Source organism: Pollachius pollachius, assembly GCF_949987615.1.
Source record: "Pollachius pollachius genome assembly, chromosome: 2".
Classification (NCBI taxonomy): domain Eukaryota; kingdom Metazoa; phylum Chordata; class Actinopteri; order Gadiformes; family Gadidae; genus Pollachius; species Pollachius pollachius.
Window position 1 is genome coordinate 11,911,482 of NC_136935.1, and position 18,790 is coordinate 11,930,271.

At 41.9% G+C, this 18,790-nt stretch overlaps 1 protein-coding gene across 1 annotated transcript in view; it reads right to left on the reverse strand.

Annotated features, from left to right (window-relative positions):
* The window catches only part of adam12b (ADAM metallopeptidase domain 12b), a gene marked incomplete at both ends in the record, with an annotated part of 72,430 nt that overhangs the window by 43,645 nt on the left and 9,995 nt on the right, over positions 1-18,790 (reverse strand). Inside the window, 2 exons of the mRNA XM_079728801.1 lie at positions 16,667-16,740; positions 17,704-17,825. Of these exons, the coding sequence (XP_079584927.1) occupies positions 16,667-16,740; positions 17,704-17,825 (196 nt within the window). The remainder of the gene's footprint in view (positions 1-16,666; positions 16,741-17,703; positions 17,826-18,790) is intronic.

Here is an 18,790-nt window from a genome sequence, read left to right on the forward strand (position 1 = left end):
CTCTATTAAATCATGGAAGGGTGATACCCATATGTATAGGAACAACCCAACATACATTCACATTTAGTTATTTAACACATGCTATTCTCCAAAGCCAGAGGGTCAGGTTGAGGTTGAACGATCAAAATATTAAGTTTCTGAAAAACAAGCAAAGTGTTTCTTTTAACATTAGTGCACAATCGTTACATCTCAGAATACAAAGTGCAGTCTAGGTCAAACATCATAAACCTGAGCGTCTGCCGAGTAAGTGATTTTTAGATAAAGTATATTTCTCCAGAATAAAAGGCGGAATCTGATTAAGAAATCAGTTTTGAACAAATTGGTAACAGACTGCTGAAACAAGAGGAGTGCTGTATCAAAAGTGAACACAATCTAAGTCAAATAAAGAGACATTTTAATGCATTTCACAAGGCAGTGATCGAATCAGTGTGCCTGCGAAACAAATGGCTTTTTAAACTTTAGCGAGGAAAATAAGAATTTGATATATTATCGTGTCAACCAAGCCTCAATTAAAAGCAATTTCAGAGATCCAACGTTTTGAAAATCGCTCTTTGTGGATTTGATTAAGAAGAAAGAGATAAACACTGATAAATGTATTTTGTAATACGTTTCTAACCTCAGGGAAACAAACGCAAATCAAATCTTCTGACTGGGAACAGAAATATTGAGCTAGGGCATAACACTTCCACACAAATCCACAAAATATTATTAATAACAAAGCATTTCATTTATATTGCTTTTTTTGACACTCAAAGACACTTTCCAAAGGCCAAATAAGAAGATAAATACAAAATAATCACATGCAAAGGAATAGGCAAATAAGAAGGACAGAGAGGGGAGGAAAGTGACATGTTAAAGGCAAATTTGAAAAAGGGTGTGTTTTGAGTGATGCTTTCATAAATCAAGTATTAATAAAGAACAACCATATGTATCTCTTTGACAGGACAAGGCATTGCACACCCAGGCTACAACAACAACAACACTGCGTAAGAAGACCTTGCACCCTCACACCTTGTTTTATACTGTCAACATTGCCCTTAACGACAACAACCCATTGTCCCGACCCTACCATCCAATTTCATGAGCAGGACCTAACAACTATGAATCCATGCACCCCCTCTCTACCCCTCCTCTGCTCCTCCGTGTAGCGTGGAGGGCTTTTCATCACCTATCGCACAACACAAACCCACGCCTCACCGCGCACCATGTGTCACGGGATGCCCAAGGCTAGTTAGCATTGAGCTACGCTAGGCGCTCCACAACGGGAGTAGAAAGCAACACACAACAAGGGTCTTTGGCATAGAAGGGCCGAGAGCCTTCTTTCAGTCCTGACTCATATCAAAACCAAAGTGATGTTCTCCCCTCCTTCGCTCTCCCCGGAAGGGCAAATACATTAGTGTTTAGTATCAATCAGCGATCGGTCATACCACCATGTGCATTTATGAGTTTCTTATCTTTTATATGATGTGGTGTAGAATTTAATAAAACTATTTGCCAGAACTCAGGTCTGCAAAAACAGTAAAGTTCAATCAAAAACATAGTCTAAATACACAACACAGACAGATCAATACAAAAAGCCATCAGTGACACATGACAGATAATACACCCAATCCCACAGTCCATGCAGGAATGGGAAAGCAGGGTTAGGGCTTAAGGCGTTGGATTCTCATACAAAGCTCCCTGGTTTGAACTCCAATGTTCTACATGTCGGATCCCTGAGCAAGATGTCTTAATACTACCTGCTCCTTAATGATCTGCATCTATCAAAGTCAATTATACTGAAACGGAAATAGCTTAACGACTGGCTGGTGAAGGGCCACTTCCAAGGCCTGGTTGACTTGATGTGGAAGAGCGCCTACGCACATGAATACACAACGATTCAGTCCGATGATTAAGGACAATGATTCACTCTGCGGTTGTTCTGCACCTCTGAACCCTACTCTCTACCTGGATGAAACATTGCCATGATGTCTCACTGACTACGATTTCAGAGAGAGAGCGCAAAAGAGAGCATGATTAAATGAAAGAATGCCCTCCCTTTCCGCTCCCTCCATCCCATGTTTCTCCGGTATTGAGAAGTGTTGCATTTGTTATCAGGCAAGATGGATTTTCTGAATCATCAGAGAAGAGATGCAATGATTGGTTGGTCTTAACTCTTTAAATTGGCCCATACAGAGGCAGGCACAGTCAACCAGAACAGATGTTCTCACAGAGCATTTCAATCATAGCTGATAGCTATGGTATTTCTTACAAATTACACTCAAATAATAGCTCTTAAATCGTATCTGCAGAACCTTTCAAGAGCATTGAAAAAAAGTTTATTATCTAATCAGGCCAGGATAGTGTCGTGAGGCAAGGCGACTCCCGGAGTAGGACCAAAGGTACTGGCACTAGTACAAGGGTACTGGGTTCAATCCCCAATGTCTGCAGGCTAACCTGTAGGCTCCCTTGAGAAAGCTGACCTTTAACTCCTACCTACTCCTTAAGGACCTGTGTCTGAATGATACAAGTCATTTAGGGAAAAAGTGTCAGCTAAATGACTTACAAACTGTACGCATGAACTATCCTAGGAATATTTGAACCGTTATTCACTTTTTGGTAAAAAAAAGAAAGAAAAAATGACTGATGTGCAATCAAACAATGTCTACTGTCATGATATAACGTTTGTACTTCCAAATTAATAAAGCGCCTTGGGCCACTTAGGTTCAGCAAAGCTCCAGATGAATTTGTTTTATTTTTTATAGAGCTGGCCTGCATGTGCCCGTTGAATATGCAAAAACAGAAAATGATTCCCTCACTTCACATATTTTTCCTCATTACTGTAAGAGCATGAGGTCATCTCGCCCCTCGGATGGTTTAAAGGTACAAGTTGGGCGATTTGAAGAGAGCCCGAGAGGAAAAAACATGCTGTTCTACAATACCTCCATGTGCTGCGCAGGCCTCGATTGACTGCTTCTATAAATCACATTAGAACCCTATGGGAGTTACCTTCCACTGTCTTCCCCTTGAATCAGACCCATTCCATTTAATGCCCTTTTCACCCCAGCTGAGCCAATTTGTTTTGCAAAATAGATGCTAGTGTCGGAGACAGAATATTTCGTAAATGTGTTGTGTTATTTGGTAAATGAGCGTGTGATTAATGAATCGCGAGTGAGCTCACATCAGCGGGCTCAGGAACAATGTGGGGAACAGGGGAAGGGTGGAAGGTAAATGCTAGCCGTGCCTGGAGGCCATATCGACAATAAGGCGCTGTCAGCCATATGCTTCTTCTGGCTCCTCCATAAATACACCATAGATCATATCATTAAATGATTATCTGTTCGTCGTTTTTTTTTAAGTTTTGAGAAAGATCTACATTGAATGACTTTTCAAACAGGGTCTTGTGGTTTGGTGATATGCATCTTCGTCTGCTGAGCAGGGGTTTGATGTATAACCATATTTAATGGCACTGTTACTTTCAACTTTTGCATTATATAAGTACTGTTGTATACGATTTTACATACAAGTTTTAGTCTATCCATGCGGAGCCCTTTATTAAACCACACTATTCAGCTAATACCATAATTATGCAGGAGGTGAAACAGAATACAGAGACAGAAACACAAAAGGATAGTCAACATGATGGATGATGACTGCAGCGAAACGCTGGACAACGTTAGCATGACTGTAGTGGGAGGGCCATTACACAACTCAGAACAGATGTCGCAGACGTCTCCATCATGCCAAGGGTCAGGAAACCGCAGTGGAGAAAAAAGGTTGTATATTTTTTCTGTTTGAAATTGAAGTTGACCGAGGGCTAATGGCTAATTTCCTGGTAACGTACCGTCCATGGAAAACACACCTTTCCCTCTCTCCACTGGGTTGACTAGCGATCCATCACATTGTTTTAGCTCCAGGTATCTCTTCAGCTTGGGGCAAAAGGATGTTCTATATTTCTCCGTGGACAGGGTGCTCCGTATGCCCGCGTGTGGCCTCCTGGCTGATGGGAATCAGGGGGCTAACTAGCACGTGTGCATCTTCAAGCTAGTGACCTGCTGTGTAGTGACCTAGGGTGGTTAGTGTGTATGACACATTTTCACATATACTATTTCATCATCATCTTTTTATCCAATTAAGCGTGCCATTAATGAGCAGGCATCGTTTAGGCTTACTCGGCTGAGCATTTCATGCCAAACCGGAAATGAACCCAGTCCAGAATGTCGATAGGTGCAACCCTCCAGACTAGCCTGCCTATCCTTTCCTCCGAAGAGACAGACTGAGACGGATATTTCAAGGTCCAAAATATCCTTCTCAGTCGGTTGACGGCACAAATAGTGTATCATGCCCTTTTCAGGCAAGCTTAGAGCATTGCCTCTTCACAGAGGTGGTGACGCATTTGTTCATTATCTGTAAAATCCAATGAGCGTGTTTGTCGCTGTGGGGAAAGACAAGGTGGAAGCTGTGTTGCTGCTTGTCTCTGTCTTTGCTAGTGGCCACTTCGTTTGCTCTTGTTGTAAGCACTGCATGCATGGAGTCAGGGATGGGCACAAATACATCAAAATGTATTTCCAAATAAAATACCAAATTCCAACCTTAAAAATGTATCAAAATAAGCTAAAAAAAATACAGCAGGCAAAAAATGTATCAAAATAAAATACTGTATTGTTGTATTTTTAAAATACTACCAAATATTTCTTTCCCCAAGGCAGTATTTTAAACAACCTTTTTCTAATAGCCTTTTTCATCTATCCCTTCACTTGTACACTACCTGGAAAAACATCTGAAAGCAAGAGACTCCTTTCATAATCAACAGTCAACAGATTAGATATGCTGACCCCTCATGTTAGAGACATCCCAATATAAACCTCTGCCCTGAGAAACGTTCGGTAACTCAAGGAACTCTTCCTTATTTACTCTCTTGATGTAATAGATCAAGAGAGATCAAGCCCACTATGAATCAGTGACAATAACTTAAAGACAAACAATACAAATGGATGATTTATTTAGAAAATTTAAACTAGGTAGCATTTTAACCTTTTCAGTTATTTAACCCCATCACTACCAAACTTATGGTGAGTTGCATCACAGTTGAATAATTTTGTATACACCTGAAACTGGTGTGTGCACAACCTCTATCAATGTAAATACAAAAAAAAATGTAAAAAATAAAACAATCTGGTTGTCACATTAATGCCATTATCAATCATTTATTATTTGAAATGTGCAAGAGGTTGAAAATGTCCTTGTTTGAGGTAGGAAATTATCTTGTCAAGTCACCATAGCACTGAAATATTTCACAGGTCAAAGAACATAGACAATTTTAAAGTCGAGAAAAAGCTATCAAAGCTTGTGAACTCAAGTCCTTGTGCTGTCCTTGTGTGAGCAAAGGAGTATGTGTAACCTTAACCACCTTGGCTAGTAGTGTCTCCTCAGTTGATGCCTTTAAGCAAAACTAACTTCTCAAACAGTGTTGCATTCAGATGACGCCTATGGGGCCTGTTAATCAGTCCAGCAAAGGAAAATAAACGCTCTACTGGAGCAGAAGACGGAATGATGGTATTGAACCTTACAAAAAGGTTTTTGATGAAGGGGTACTGGTCCAAGGATGGCAAGTCCTTCCTTTGGCCCTCTAATGCAGTGACTCTAGCTCAGCCTTGCTGTGAGTTGGCCTCTGGAAAACCTCCACGTCTTCTGTGAAGATGAAGAAGTCATTCTCTTCCTCTACCATAGCAGTTGCGTTTGAAGCCTCAATCTCAGTAAGAAGCCCAAGATCTGTGGCAGCCTGAAGCATTAGTACTTGGATTCTTTTTTTTTTTACTTGACATTTGTGGAGGCATCTTAAAGTACGGATGGGTCACACTCGCCAGGATCGCTTCATTCACTTCTGGTCGAAGTTCTAGAAAGGCACCAAATCTGCGCTGGAAACCATCCACTACTGCATGCAGAAGGTGTGAGCAGAAACTGAGGTTGTTGGCATGCAGAGCTTCAAGCTTTGCCTCTACTGCAAATAAGGTTGGAATTAATTCTGCGTAATAGCACAGTGACTGGCTCTGCAATAGATCAATTGCCTGCGCAAGGGGTTTCAGGACTTTGGTATATTCTTCAATGTACTCCATCTCTGCATCCTTAAATAATGGCAGGTTTCACTTTTTCATGAGCTCAGGGAGTGTCTCGCGGTTGCTGCAGAGCTGATGAAGGCTGTCATATAGAGAGCTCCAACGTGTCGCACAAGGTGTAATCAACCAGAAATTTAGCCACAGACAGACAGAGACAGAGATTTTGTGCTTTATAGATAGATAGATGGTATCACGGTGGTTGACAAAGTATTTTACAGTATTTTGAAAACAGAAAAAATACACAAAAACACTGAAGTATTTTGATACAAAATACGAAGGCATTTTCATCATCTCAATAAAATACAAATTACAAAATAGTATTTTGTATTTGAAATACACATTTTAAATACATGTATTAGAAATACTGCCCATCCCTGCGTGGAGTGCATGGAGACACAACTTAAAGCTTAATGCTAAAGGCTTTGCGTGATTTAGACATGCAAAGAAATTAGTTTTCAGGAACTTGCATAAAGATCAAATACATAAAACCAATATAGAAAATACATTTTCTTACTAGATGAAAAGAATAGGAGAACGGATAGGATTGTTACATAAATGCTTCCTCCGAAGGTATAAATGCATCCAAAAAGCCTGGAGGCAGCGGGTCAATACTTTATCGGAAGTTGACTCAAACGTGTTCTCATAACCGAGGAGACAAGAGGTCTCTGACATCTCTCTAGCATCAGTTTTCACTTTTTATTTTCACATTTTCATTTCATAATAATGTGGAACTGCAGATCTGGAAGGAATCCTGGTTTGATATTATTCATTGGAATCAAAACAAAAGACTAAAATAAATGGAGAATGGTTAGTTTCTGTTGGCCCAATGTATCTCACTTGGCTCCCCCAGGCGGGCTCACTGTTCAGCTATGCTCCTCTGTCTTTAGGGTGAATAGTATTAGAAACATAATTAATATGGAAATACCATTTTCTCCAATGTTGCATCTCTCTCTGAACATCTAGCCTCAGTTAAACTACTGTGATAAATTGATTACAGAACCTTATTGATTTTCTATTTCTCCCTGCCAACTCGATTTAATAAGCCGCCTCAAATAAACCCTTAATGCCATCGCATTTCCGACTTCTTGGTGGCTTGGTTGGATCCACTTTAATCAAATACGTTTTTTAATATCAGATCATACTTTTCTTTATTAAAAATGATATTTTCTGAAAAAAACATGCAACACAGAAGAGAGACCACTTGTGGTGTGAGGATATTTATACATTATATATTATGAAATACAGACTCTCCTGTCTACCATACCGATATAAAGCTGGGTGGTTAATCATTCTCAAATCTTTGTGGATAACATTTGAAACTCAATAAAAATGCATTCTAAATGCTAGGCTGAGAAACAGAATGCAGAACTAAAATTAATGAATCGTGTAACAATGGTTTCCAAAGATTCTAGAACTTGGCGATAGACGCTGATGACAGCAACCCGAAACATTGTGTGTGATTGGTCAGAAATTGAAGGTAGCCTTGATTTTTATTTTGACGCAATCTGACCGGATTTCTCGTCTCCATAGAGACCCCACCCCCACCTCTAAACTGATTGACAGTTCAATGATCAGTCAAAGAGTTGTAAAAGTTTGTCCGAAAATAACTTCTTCGGTCTCGGCCAGCCGAAAGAAATTTGACTTCACGGATTCTCTAATGACATAATGGCCTTCCGTCTATCTTCCTCTGACATTCTATTACCTTGGCAATATGGTGAGGGATGAAGCTCTTAATTGGCACATTGGAACAAAAGAGTGGGTTTGATGGTCGGGTCGTTGATGCTGTGCTGAGGCAGCAACATAACTGCAAACTTTACGTTCAGAGAGGGAGAAAGAGGCTATTGGCTGGCTGGCTGATGTCACTCCTCGAAGTTGCTTTGGATGTTTGATGCCAAACATTCATTTTGTTTTTCAACCTAGTTATCCTCCCACAAATGGTTTTACGCCATGCAAAGGCACCCCTCAGTCACACACACGCAAAACATGTGGATATTGTCATAAACACAAACCCTGTTTCACAACTTCCTCCTCTATGTACATACGTCCACCACTTCAATAAGGGATTAAAAGCAACAAACAAAACAAAAACAAAAGTAACATACAGGAAGCAGAGTGCAGGAAATACAAAAGTATAAAGCAAACCAAGTGACATTTAACCTGTCCAGGTGCAAGGGCTTGTAATTGGCAAATCTGAATTTTAACAGAGAAAGCAATTACTAGACATAACAAAACTCTTGACCTTTTAAGGTGACTGGAAATAACCCCAAAAAATATTCCCTGTAAATAATCACTATTTTTGCATATCCTGTTTACATGTGTATGAAGGGAACATCTTTGTCCTATCGGCTTATCAGCAGAACAGCTTTTTTCTTCCAAACTGATTTATCAGCTGTTCTATTGACTTCCTGTTGAAAAGTTCCCAGAGTCCTCTCTGTTTATACATGGAACCTGCACTGTTAATTGTGCTGATGACCCTGAGTCTTCACAATAACAGCGCAGCAAGAAAGCCCCCTCTATCATTTAGGTCATGTGATGCACTTCCTGTCTGCCGTCTGTTTTCCTTAACACAGCTGGTTGGTTGTGGAAGCACACTTCCTGTTGCAACTGGGTGTATATATAAATGTGTGTGTGTGTGTGTGTGTGTGTGCGTGTGTGTGTGTGTGTGTGTGTGTGTGTGTGTGTGTGTTTGTTTAAGTACATACATGTCTACATGCGCCCTTTGTGAAACCAGAATGAATCCAAACGTGGCTTGGTTTGGATAGGACGGTCTGCTTAATAAATAAATAGTAAATGGTAATAATAGTTTGTGTTGCCCATTCATCAATTCATAACATAGACGGTTGAATAGGGATGTAGCCTCTGTGACATCACCGTTTAGAGGTTGTAGATTTGCGTTCTACGGATGGCCCCATTGCTTGAGATCTTTGCAACTATCCATATTCTGCACATTAGTGCTGGCTTAAAATGTTGACTGGCCTTTTAGCGCCCAACCACTGCGAGCCACCTGTAGGCCGTTAGATGAACTACCTCTTAGTCCCTCCACCAGGGCTTCACGTACAGGCGGTCATGGCTGCCGCTTGATGCAGACACACATTTACCCACCAGGGCTGGCCAGAACCAGCTCGTTCAGATCTAAACATGAGGTGACAGGCCAATAAAAGGTTGGGACCACTGAGTTATAACTTAGAGTTGTATTTCTCATGGATCCCTCTGCACTCAGCAAGAGGATCGCCTGGCGTTTAAACCGGCATCCCCTGCAGTTGCCAGAGAAACATTGGTAAAGCCACAAAAGTGATGAAACACAGACAAAACAATGTGTTGATGACCTTGCAGACAGAGAGTGGTTCTCTGTCTACAAGATTCTCGTTTTCATTCAATCTCAGTTTCAGTGCCTGAGTCCGTTCTTTGGATCATAGATGAGGAGAAACATAACAGGATGACAAATGATCCAGTGAGTGGTTGCCTTGTGGTGTCGGAGGAAGACGGTAGGATAAGAAAGCATCATGAGAAACATAGAAGTTGACATTGGCATAGCACTGTTTAGAGAGCGGTCTGGGAGGATTGATGTTGAAGGAGATTGATGGATTCTCACTCAAGACTCTCGAGAAACCAGAATGTATTATCGGCTGATGCAGGAGGTAAATCAAAGAAATATGAAAATTATGCAACATTACCCTTCCACCAAACAATAACACCCTCTCAAAAAGCCTCTGAATATATTTACTCATTATTTTATGATATTAATATAATATAATGTGTGTGATTTGAGCAGTAACTAAAATGAAGAATATAGAATACTTAATTTTGATTCGAAACACTGAATATACATATAAGAGGCAGAATGGCTGGTTGGCAGGTTGGCTGCAACGTTATTGGGGATGGGTGGTGTTGAATGTATGGAGATGGGTGTTGACAATGTATGGGGAGATGGGTGGTGGTGTTAATGTATGGAGGGATGGGTGGTGTTGATGTATTATAGGATGGGTGTTGGTGTTAATATATGGAGAGATGGGTGATATTGAATGTTTTGGGAATGAGGCGGTTTTGATTATATTGGAAGACGGATGGTGTTGATGTTTTTGATCTCCCAATAAATCTCCCTAATTTATTGGGAGATTGATAGCTGGTATTGGTTGTATTGGGAGCTGGTTGGGTGCTGTTGAATGTATTGGGAGATGGATGTTGTTGATGTATTAGGAGATGAGTAGTCTCACAAATCATGTTTCTGGAGGCAGGAATCTAAGCGTGTAACGGCTACAGCACACACAAACTCGGCCAGAAGTTAGAAACCCTCTTCACATCAACACCGTGTAGACTGGCCACTGTATAAGAAACAAGTTAATTAATCCCACCCCTTTCAGTTTTTGGTTTCCAAACCCAGGCTCTGTGACGTCCCACCGGAAGCACTGGGGCCGCTGCTGCAGAATGCATCACCATATGGTTCTATTTCAGCAGAACGTTCTCCTTAATCCCATCCCTTAAAACCTGCTGACCGCGTCCATGGCTGAAGTGCTCCTCCCCGTGAGGGTCCTTAATAAGTGACCCATGTGTGGCAGAGAAACATTCCCAATGCACATTAGATGAGATGAAGTGCATGCATTCACACACATGCATGCATGCATGCAGGCAGGCACACACTCACAAATAGACAAACACACACAAGCGCAAAGCAGCGATGAGGGTAGGTTTGAAATATCTGTTTCTCCTGATTGTTTCTATGTTAATATGAGATATTGCTCTCCGGAACATTTTCCTATCCAACAGCCTTTATACTGTTTTACTAACATGGCCAACCAAACTGGCTTTGTTGTTTATGTTGTTTATTTGGGCAAGAACTTGGAACTCCTGAATGAGTAGAAAAGTAACAAAAGATAACTGAAAATTTAAAGAAACTAGAGAGAGGTGAATGTTGCAATTTAAATGTTTACTTTTCAAGGCCGATACAGCTCTATTGAATGGAATTAAATTAAGGAGAGAGAGGAGAGACATCAGTCTTGTGTCAGAGAAGCGTTATTTTAATCACTTCCTTGAGCAACTCCAAAAGCTCAACACACTCTCATCCTCCAGGACTGAGGAAAACTATTCCCCAAGGGCATTCTGGGAAATCCTCAAACGCCACAATGCACACAGCACCAATTAAAGTATAAAACTTGATTAATCTTTCTGAAATTATTCATCGTTCATTATTTTACTCAGAGCTCTGGCTTTCATGGAAATTACCATATTATGGAAAATCAACCACATATAATCATATACTAACACAAACACACACACACATGCGCACACACACACACACACACACACAGACACACACACACACACACACACACACACATACACAAACATATACACACACACACAAACATATATACACACACATATATACACACACAAACACACATCCAGAAGAGAGGTAATGGATGTTCTATCAGGTTTGGTCAAATGGAAGGAAATAAAAACAGGTTGTTGGCTGGTAGCTTGTTTCCATCAGCCCTCACCCCCCCCCCCCCCCCCCCCCCCCCTCCTCTGACAGACGCCTCCGCCCCAGCTCCATCAGGTCACTGATGTGACACAGAGATGTGGTCGTCGGGGGTGCCCTATTAGCCTCTGAGGCTGACAGGAAAGCTACGCCACGCCACAGGGTTTGTTCTCGCTCCGACGTTAACAGTTGAATGACACAGGGAGCAAAACAAGGTTCACGCGCTTGACAGATCCAATTAATGTGACTAACGCAAACACGGTGGGGTTTTTTCTTCAGTCAAGGTCAGTCTTGAGTTCCTAATGAGATATACATCTGAGGATGTTGCCTTGGAGATGTTTTTCGGCGACATCATGATGTTGCCAGAGGTGTTTGTGTGTGTGTGTGTGAGGGGGTGTTTTCTTGTGTGGGTGTAGGGTGCTTTCCCATCCCTTCCTGTCCGTAGAGGAAGAATGAAAGGAAATTACCTCAAAGAAGTGCGAGAGAGCTTGGCCTTCTTCTGAGATGGGTGAGAAAGTTGCAAATATATCAAATACGAACAAATGCATGGCACTCTAATGCTGCAGCAATAACTGGAAAAATATTATCTTGGAATTACGAATGCAAGTTCTAGGGAATAAATTGTTATTACATCTTTGATCAGTGAACAATGTCAACTCCAGCTTTTTCTGGGTAATTACTATTATTACTAGTATTACTTCATGGACAGTAATAAATTGTTATTTTGATTATAGGTATGTTCTGCTTGATATTCGTCTTAACTATTAGGATGTCATGAAGGAGGAACATAATGTGCAATACAGCCTTGAATTTAAAAACAAGGTTGAGGGGGTTCTGCTATGATTCACACATTGGCCTCCCCCCATGCAAAGACCTGCATGCACTCATGGTATTATAAGTGTCCACCAAAGGCATATGTTAACTGGAACATGTTCGATGCAGTGGTGTACTCTGCCAAGGTTCACTGCAGACTCCTTTGACAAGCCTAGGGTTGGCAGTGATATATTTCATTGTGTCCATTGCTCTTTTGGTCACTGTAGTATGTCCTTCCTATCTAGCACTGTGCTAGCCCTTATATCCCGTGGCCTGTGGTATGTTTGCGTGGAACATAGCGTTGAGATGCTAACACAATGTTTCTCGATGTCAGAATCATGTGTGAAAATTATTGTAATTATCTTTTATAGCCTTTTCCCCATTGGATAACTAAAAAAATCAGACCCCTTAACACAATATTAAAGAGCGAAAAGATTAAAAAAACACATTCATATTGAAGTAAATATTATTACTTGATTATACGCAGGCGCACGCACGCACACACGCACGCACGCACACGCACACACACACACACACACACACACACACACACACACACGCACACACACACACACACACACACACACACACACACACACACGCTCTCTGGGCTTGGTTACACTTCTACCATAGTCTTTAATCAAGAGTAATGTAAAGAAACCTCCTGTATGGACCAGACATTAATCAGCATGGAGCGAGTTCCCCACTATACGTCAAACCAGCCCCCGCTGGCCCAGTCTGCCTGTTCCCTGTATGAAATGTCAAGCTTTTTAAAATGTAATATTACATCGCTGCTGATCTCTCCCCTACCCACCCCCCTCTCCCCCATCCCTCACACTCACACACCACACCTCTGCTCTTATAAAACAGCATGACAAACCCTAAGTGAAACAGTCGTTCCATTGTTTTCTCTCCTTGTTATTTCCCACTCGATTATTGGGCGAAAGAAGCATCAAGGGAATAATGTGGTTCAAAACGCCTGTACGCAGAGTGCAAAGGAAGTGCTTTCTAAAAGAATATACATGCTGTATGCATTTAGAAAGCACTTTCTTCACACTCTACGTGATCTCATTACTTGATGAGAAGTTTGAGACATTTCATTTGTATCTGAAATTGAAGTACAGTAAGAGTTGACAAAAAATATACCGCCATAGGAAAAGAAGACATGTTTGAAGCAATATGTGGGTTCACAGAGGAGACATCCATTAAATGTGAATAATGGTACGGCAAACAACTATGGTGAAAAGCAAAGAACAGAGGCGTTAGGGTTGGTTTTTTTCTGGGGTGGATTCAATCAGAAACATTACTCTGATTGAATTACTGAGTTATAATAAGGACTTAATTATAAAGTCATTGAATGAAACGGATGAATTTGTGTGTGCTGTGATGTGCTTGCCCATCTGGAGAGGATATTCCTGTGTTAAGTATTCAACATTTTCCCCACTGAGTACACAAACACACAACCCCAAGGCAAACAAACACACAAACCAACTAACTTGTTACCCCAGCGGGGTTTCGACTTGGTCCGTCTACGAATTCAAACTCAATTTGACCACTAATGTCCGTTCTCTCTATTCTGCGTCAGCCCGCCCTCCACTCCACTGTTGGCATGGCAACAAAGGACAGGGACACAGCGACGGCTAAGAAAATAGTCTTTCTAATTGAATTGCGTTCTGCTGTTGGTTCTGCGTCTGTCGGACAGGTCTTGGAAGACTTCCTATTGCTTTAGCAGCGTTTGCTCTGTCTGGGACCGCTGTTATAAGACAAGTGTCGTGTCAGCAGACGTCTGCAGGCCCAGCAGATGAATGCTTAAACAAGAGTAAAGTATAAAGACAATCACAAAAACAGAAACCGTTTTAGGAGAGGTTCGCAGTTTGGGCCCTACCATTTGTTTATGAGAGCTATTATGGCTCTCACTCGTACAACACAGCCGTGCTATTTACAATCCCATAACAAATGGTAAACGGACCGCATTTATAGAGTGCTTTTCAGAACAATCAAAAACATTTGCAATTCTTGCCTCACATTCACCCATTCATACACACATTCGTAGGCCACCGCCAGCTCATTCGAAGGTGGGAGGGCGAGGTGCCTAGTTCTGGGACAACTCGGCTCTCAGTTAGAAAGAGCAAGGGACTGAACCAGCAACCTTTACTGAGCCACTGCCGCCCATAATGGCACCATTAATGCCTCCACCTTAGTGTGGACCTCATCAGGCAGCCTTTCAAAGGTCGATTCGCAAGGTCAAATGTAATTACTCGACATTTATAATTATAATAACAGAGGTGGACCATTCAGATGAGTGTTGTCGGGGGGTTTGGGGTTAAGTACTGTACCGGTACATGTCCGCCTTACCCCTCAGCTTCATAATGACCTCATGCTTGGACGTGAGAGACAGAGAGAGAGAACCAGAGGCTCAAGGTCGAGTTACTTTTCACATTTCACATTTGTCAAATGTGCGCAAATCAGTGAGGAAAAAACTCAAGCGTGTCTTTAATACACACACACACGCACACACACACACATCTTGGGATATTTCCAATGAGGTCATGAGCTCCTCATCCCTCGTTTCCTCTGACCCCAGCGTGTCACTAAGGGGGGACGGGGACGGGCGGGGGGCTCTGCTCTATCAGGGGTCAGAGGTCAGGGAGCAGCTGTTACAAGGGTACATAATATCAGAGGACACATATGGAGCGACCGCGAGGCCAGTCAGAATGGCGGTGGCTACTCGCTACCGGGCTACCGAAGCAGTGATGGATCACACACACACACACACACAAACACACACACGCTCTCATCAACACACACATGCTCACACTAACACATACATACATGTGATCACATCACACACAAACACACATACACACGCTCTCACCAACACATGCATGCTCACACTAACACAACATACATGTGATCATATCACACACACACGGATACATGCATCACAAACAAACCCCCCCCCCCCCCCAACACACATACACATATACACATACACACATATACAATCAGAATGTAGCTTTAAAAGATGGTCATCGTCCTTATTTCAAAGTGTGTTTTTCTTATTTCATCCATTCACCTCCGAGTTCTTTGGTGAGTCTGCATTGGTCAACCACTGTGACCAACTTTTTGTTGTTATTAATCAGTTTCAATCAATCATGGTTGGGTTATGTTGGGGATGTTTCTCATGGCACGATGTATATCGATGGGCGGAATCATGGTGAAAAGTGAAAAAGATGTATCTTGAGATGTACATGCTTATTCGTGGGCTTTGCAGAATAAACCAATCTGGTGGTGGACGACAGGGACATTTTAATCAGTATTTGTTCTGGTGTTGGCAACGCTGTGGGTCTGGCTGTTTGAACAGATCTATCAGCGCACTGACAGACTCTGTATCCACAAAGCCATGAATTAAAATGCTTGCACTCGCTGTTGTGGATAGGTCAGGCCAAGCCCTGACTCAGCAATACTATTCTGGCAAACTGTACCTTTTCCCAGGCGTACAACTGTGCTTTACCAGCAAACTATCATGCTAGTGCTGAGGTTTAGCTTATGTAGAAAAGTATGAGTGGTCGTGTTTATAGAGAGAGAGAGAGAGAGAGAGAGAGAGAGAGAGAGAGAGAGAGAGAGCCCTGTGCGCTTGTATTTTTCATGTATGGCTGCATGTTTGTCTCTGAGTACTTGCAACTAAATCTAAAAGTTAATAAACTAACCCCTAGGCTCCTCCGTCCGGGAGAGGACTGAATGATCAGTGAGGAAGAGAAGGAAAACAGCAGTATACACCCAGAGTAACATGGATGACATCACGGCCCCCCCCCCCCCCCCACCCTCCCTCTCATCAGCACTCATCTCAGGGAGACGTTCTTAAGAGGAGAGAGACTGAACTGAACTCCTTCACCAAAGCGTGGTATGACGTCCCTCCTTCCTTTGAATATAAAAATACATCCACAAGGAGCAGGGCTCGTAAATCGCCCTACTTCGGCAGCATGTTCTGCAGTGTCCCTCCAGTCCACTAGTTTTAACACAGCTCGTAATTAGCAGAGAGAGAGAGAGAGAGGGAAAGAGAGAGAGAGGATGAGAGTTGAAAAAAAATAAAATAAATAGGAAGTGCTAAATATTTTAGATAAGCAGCTCTATTTTTCTACTTTATTTTATTAGGTAGTCGACCCCTGCCTTGTCGTGAGAATTTCATTGTCAAGAGTTTCCCTGTGGTATACACTGTGCACTTGGGCTGGGGAAAAAAAGAAGGGTGACTTTGAAAGGGAGGAAGAGGCAGACTCACTGGTTTTTCTCCAGTTCCAGGATCAGCCGTTCCCCTTCCGCTTGTACCAGCAGCTGAAGCCTTGCAGGGTAGTCCTGGAAGACACGAGACAGACGTGTTTACGTGTGTTTCATCCATCCGGCCAGTGCGTAGGGTGGTGGGAAGACTTAGCATGACGCACACAGGCAGGATGTGGCACGGCACAATAGCGTTGGTTTGACCAGACGTAAAGTTTGATGGCGTGTTCAGTTTTGAAAAACGAAGGCTTTATTTAACGTGTTTAAAGTGTCTGACATTCGTGACTTTAGTTTTTTTCTCTGACATTCGCGCCAAACATTGATAATAAGAAGACCAAGAAGGGGATATTGAGGCACACCATTGCTTCTTTTGCAATCAATATATGCCAGTTACATAGTGTCCAGCACCAAGGCATATCAGTGGAGGCAGTACTGGGTTCAAAGTCAGCTGAACTGACCCAATAACAAGAATAACCTGACTATATGTCTGTCCTTCCCTTCCCATGTTCAAATTAAACAAGCTGTTCGACAATCTGTGTTCAATCTAAACTCAAAGCTTTTGCTTTTGATAGTTTTTGTATAAAAATGCATGTTTGCTTCACATTAGTTTGAATGGAAGGCAGATACCTAATACATCTTCAAAACAAAAAAGGGGGGTGTGAGCAGTGAGTATGAGTGAGAGTGTGTGTAAAAACCTCCCAAATATTAGGAGAAGCCAAGTTTCTTGGCACTGTAGATCTTGCTGAGCTGTTGAAAGAGCTGGGAAGTTTAAGGAAGGCTTTCACAGTACGTGCGCAGTCTGCCTGGGAGGCACACATGCTCACACTAAAACAAACAAAAGCCTTTCAAAACAAAGACGGGCAGAGTAGGCCTGTGTGTAAATAAAACCACATGGGAGAGGATACGCGGCGCAAATAGGGGAGAGAATTAGCACAGAGAAAATCCAGGCAAACAGGAAAATAAGTCTGAATGGAAGGCGTGCATTAATATTCGGCTCTAGCAGGTTGAGCTCCGTGGTTGTTTGGCCGAAGGAATATTTACCCCAGATGTGAGGTGGTCAAGGGGTCTTTGCTTGGTGCCCTGTAGAATCATGGGTATTGAAGTGCTGTAGTGCTGTGGCTTAGTCTTGGCCCCATGCCACTCAGCTTGGGAAGGACGATTCCCTGCAAAAACAGACAAACAAAATTGGTAAGGTTCATGTTAGAAATGTATCTATGATGACCATCAGGGGCGGAATCGCTAGACAGAAATGTTAAAGTTTTGTTGTTTTCTTAGTCCGACTATGGTATGACATCAATGAAGTCAGTCTGAATATTTAAATTATCACAATCAGTCAAGTTATATCAATGTACTACGGAAATAAATTAAACAAAGTTCTTCGCTGTTAAATTATATCGGTTAGACACATAATGTGGCTGTCCATACATATAAGTGCTAGCCCAACCTTGGATAGCACAAAATTAAGTGTTCCTTTCGCCGGCCAAGAAAAAATCCCAAAAAAATAAATACAATTAATAATACATTTTTTAAAAGTGTGCGGGTTAAAAATGTATGGGTTAAAAGTGTACTTAGTGTACACTTGTAGGATTAGGCAGTTAGACTCAAGGAGTGAGAGGAACAGTTTAACGAGACTCGGTAATAATGTCTTTCATAATTCATAATTCACACACACCAATAATGCACAAGACAATAAGTGGATGCAGCAGAGGGCGGGCGGGCCAGCACCTCGGACTCGCTTCGCAGAGCATCTGTTAAAATTTGTAGACTGTTACTGTCTCACTTGTGTGCCTGTGAGGAGACACAGTGTCCTTCAGAACATCAATTATGCATACCGGCGCACTTTATGAGGAGCTAGGAATCTAGAATAGCCTCAGAGACAAAAAGAAGAAGAAAATAAATCCTCCCCTAGTTCTCATCATGTTTGTTAGCTTGTTTTTTTTTCTCTAACAAATATCTTAGGTGCGAATTTCCAATTTCGTAACCGTCATTTTCTGGCTTTTTCTCATACATCTCATCCATCTGGATGATTTGTAGGCATACGCCACGGAATATGAATTCCCCTATTAGTCACTCTCACCACACGAGAATAAAATGTATGAACTGTAAGGAACCAACTCTGTTAATATTC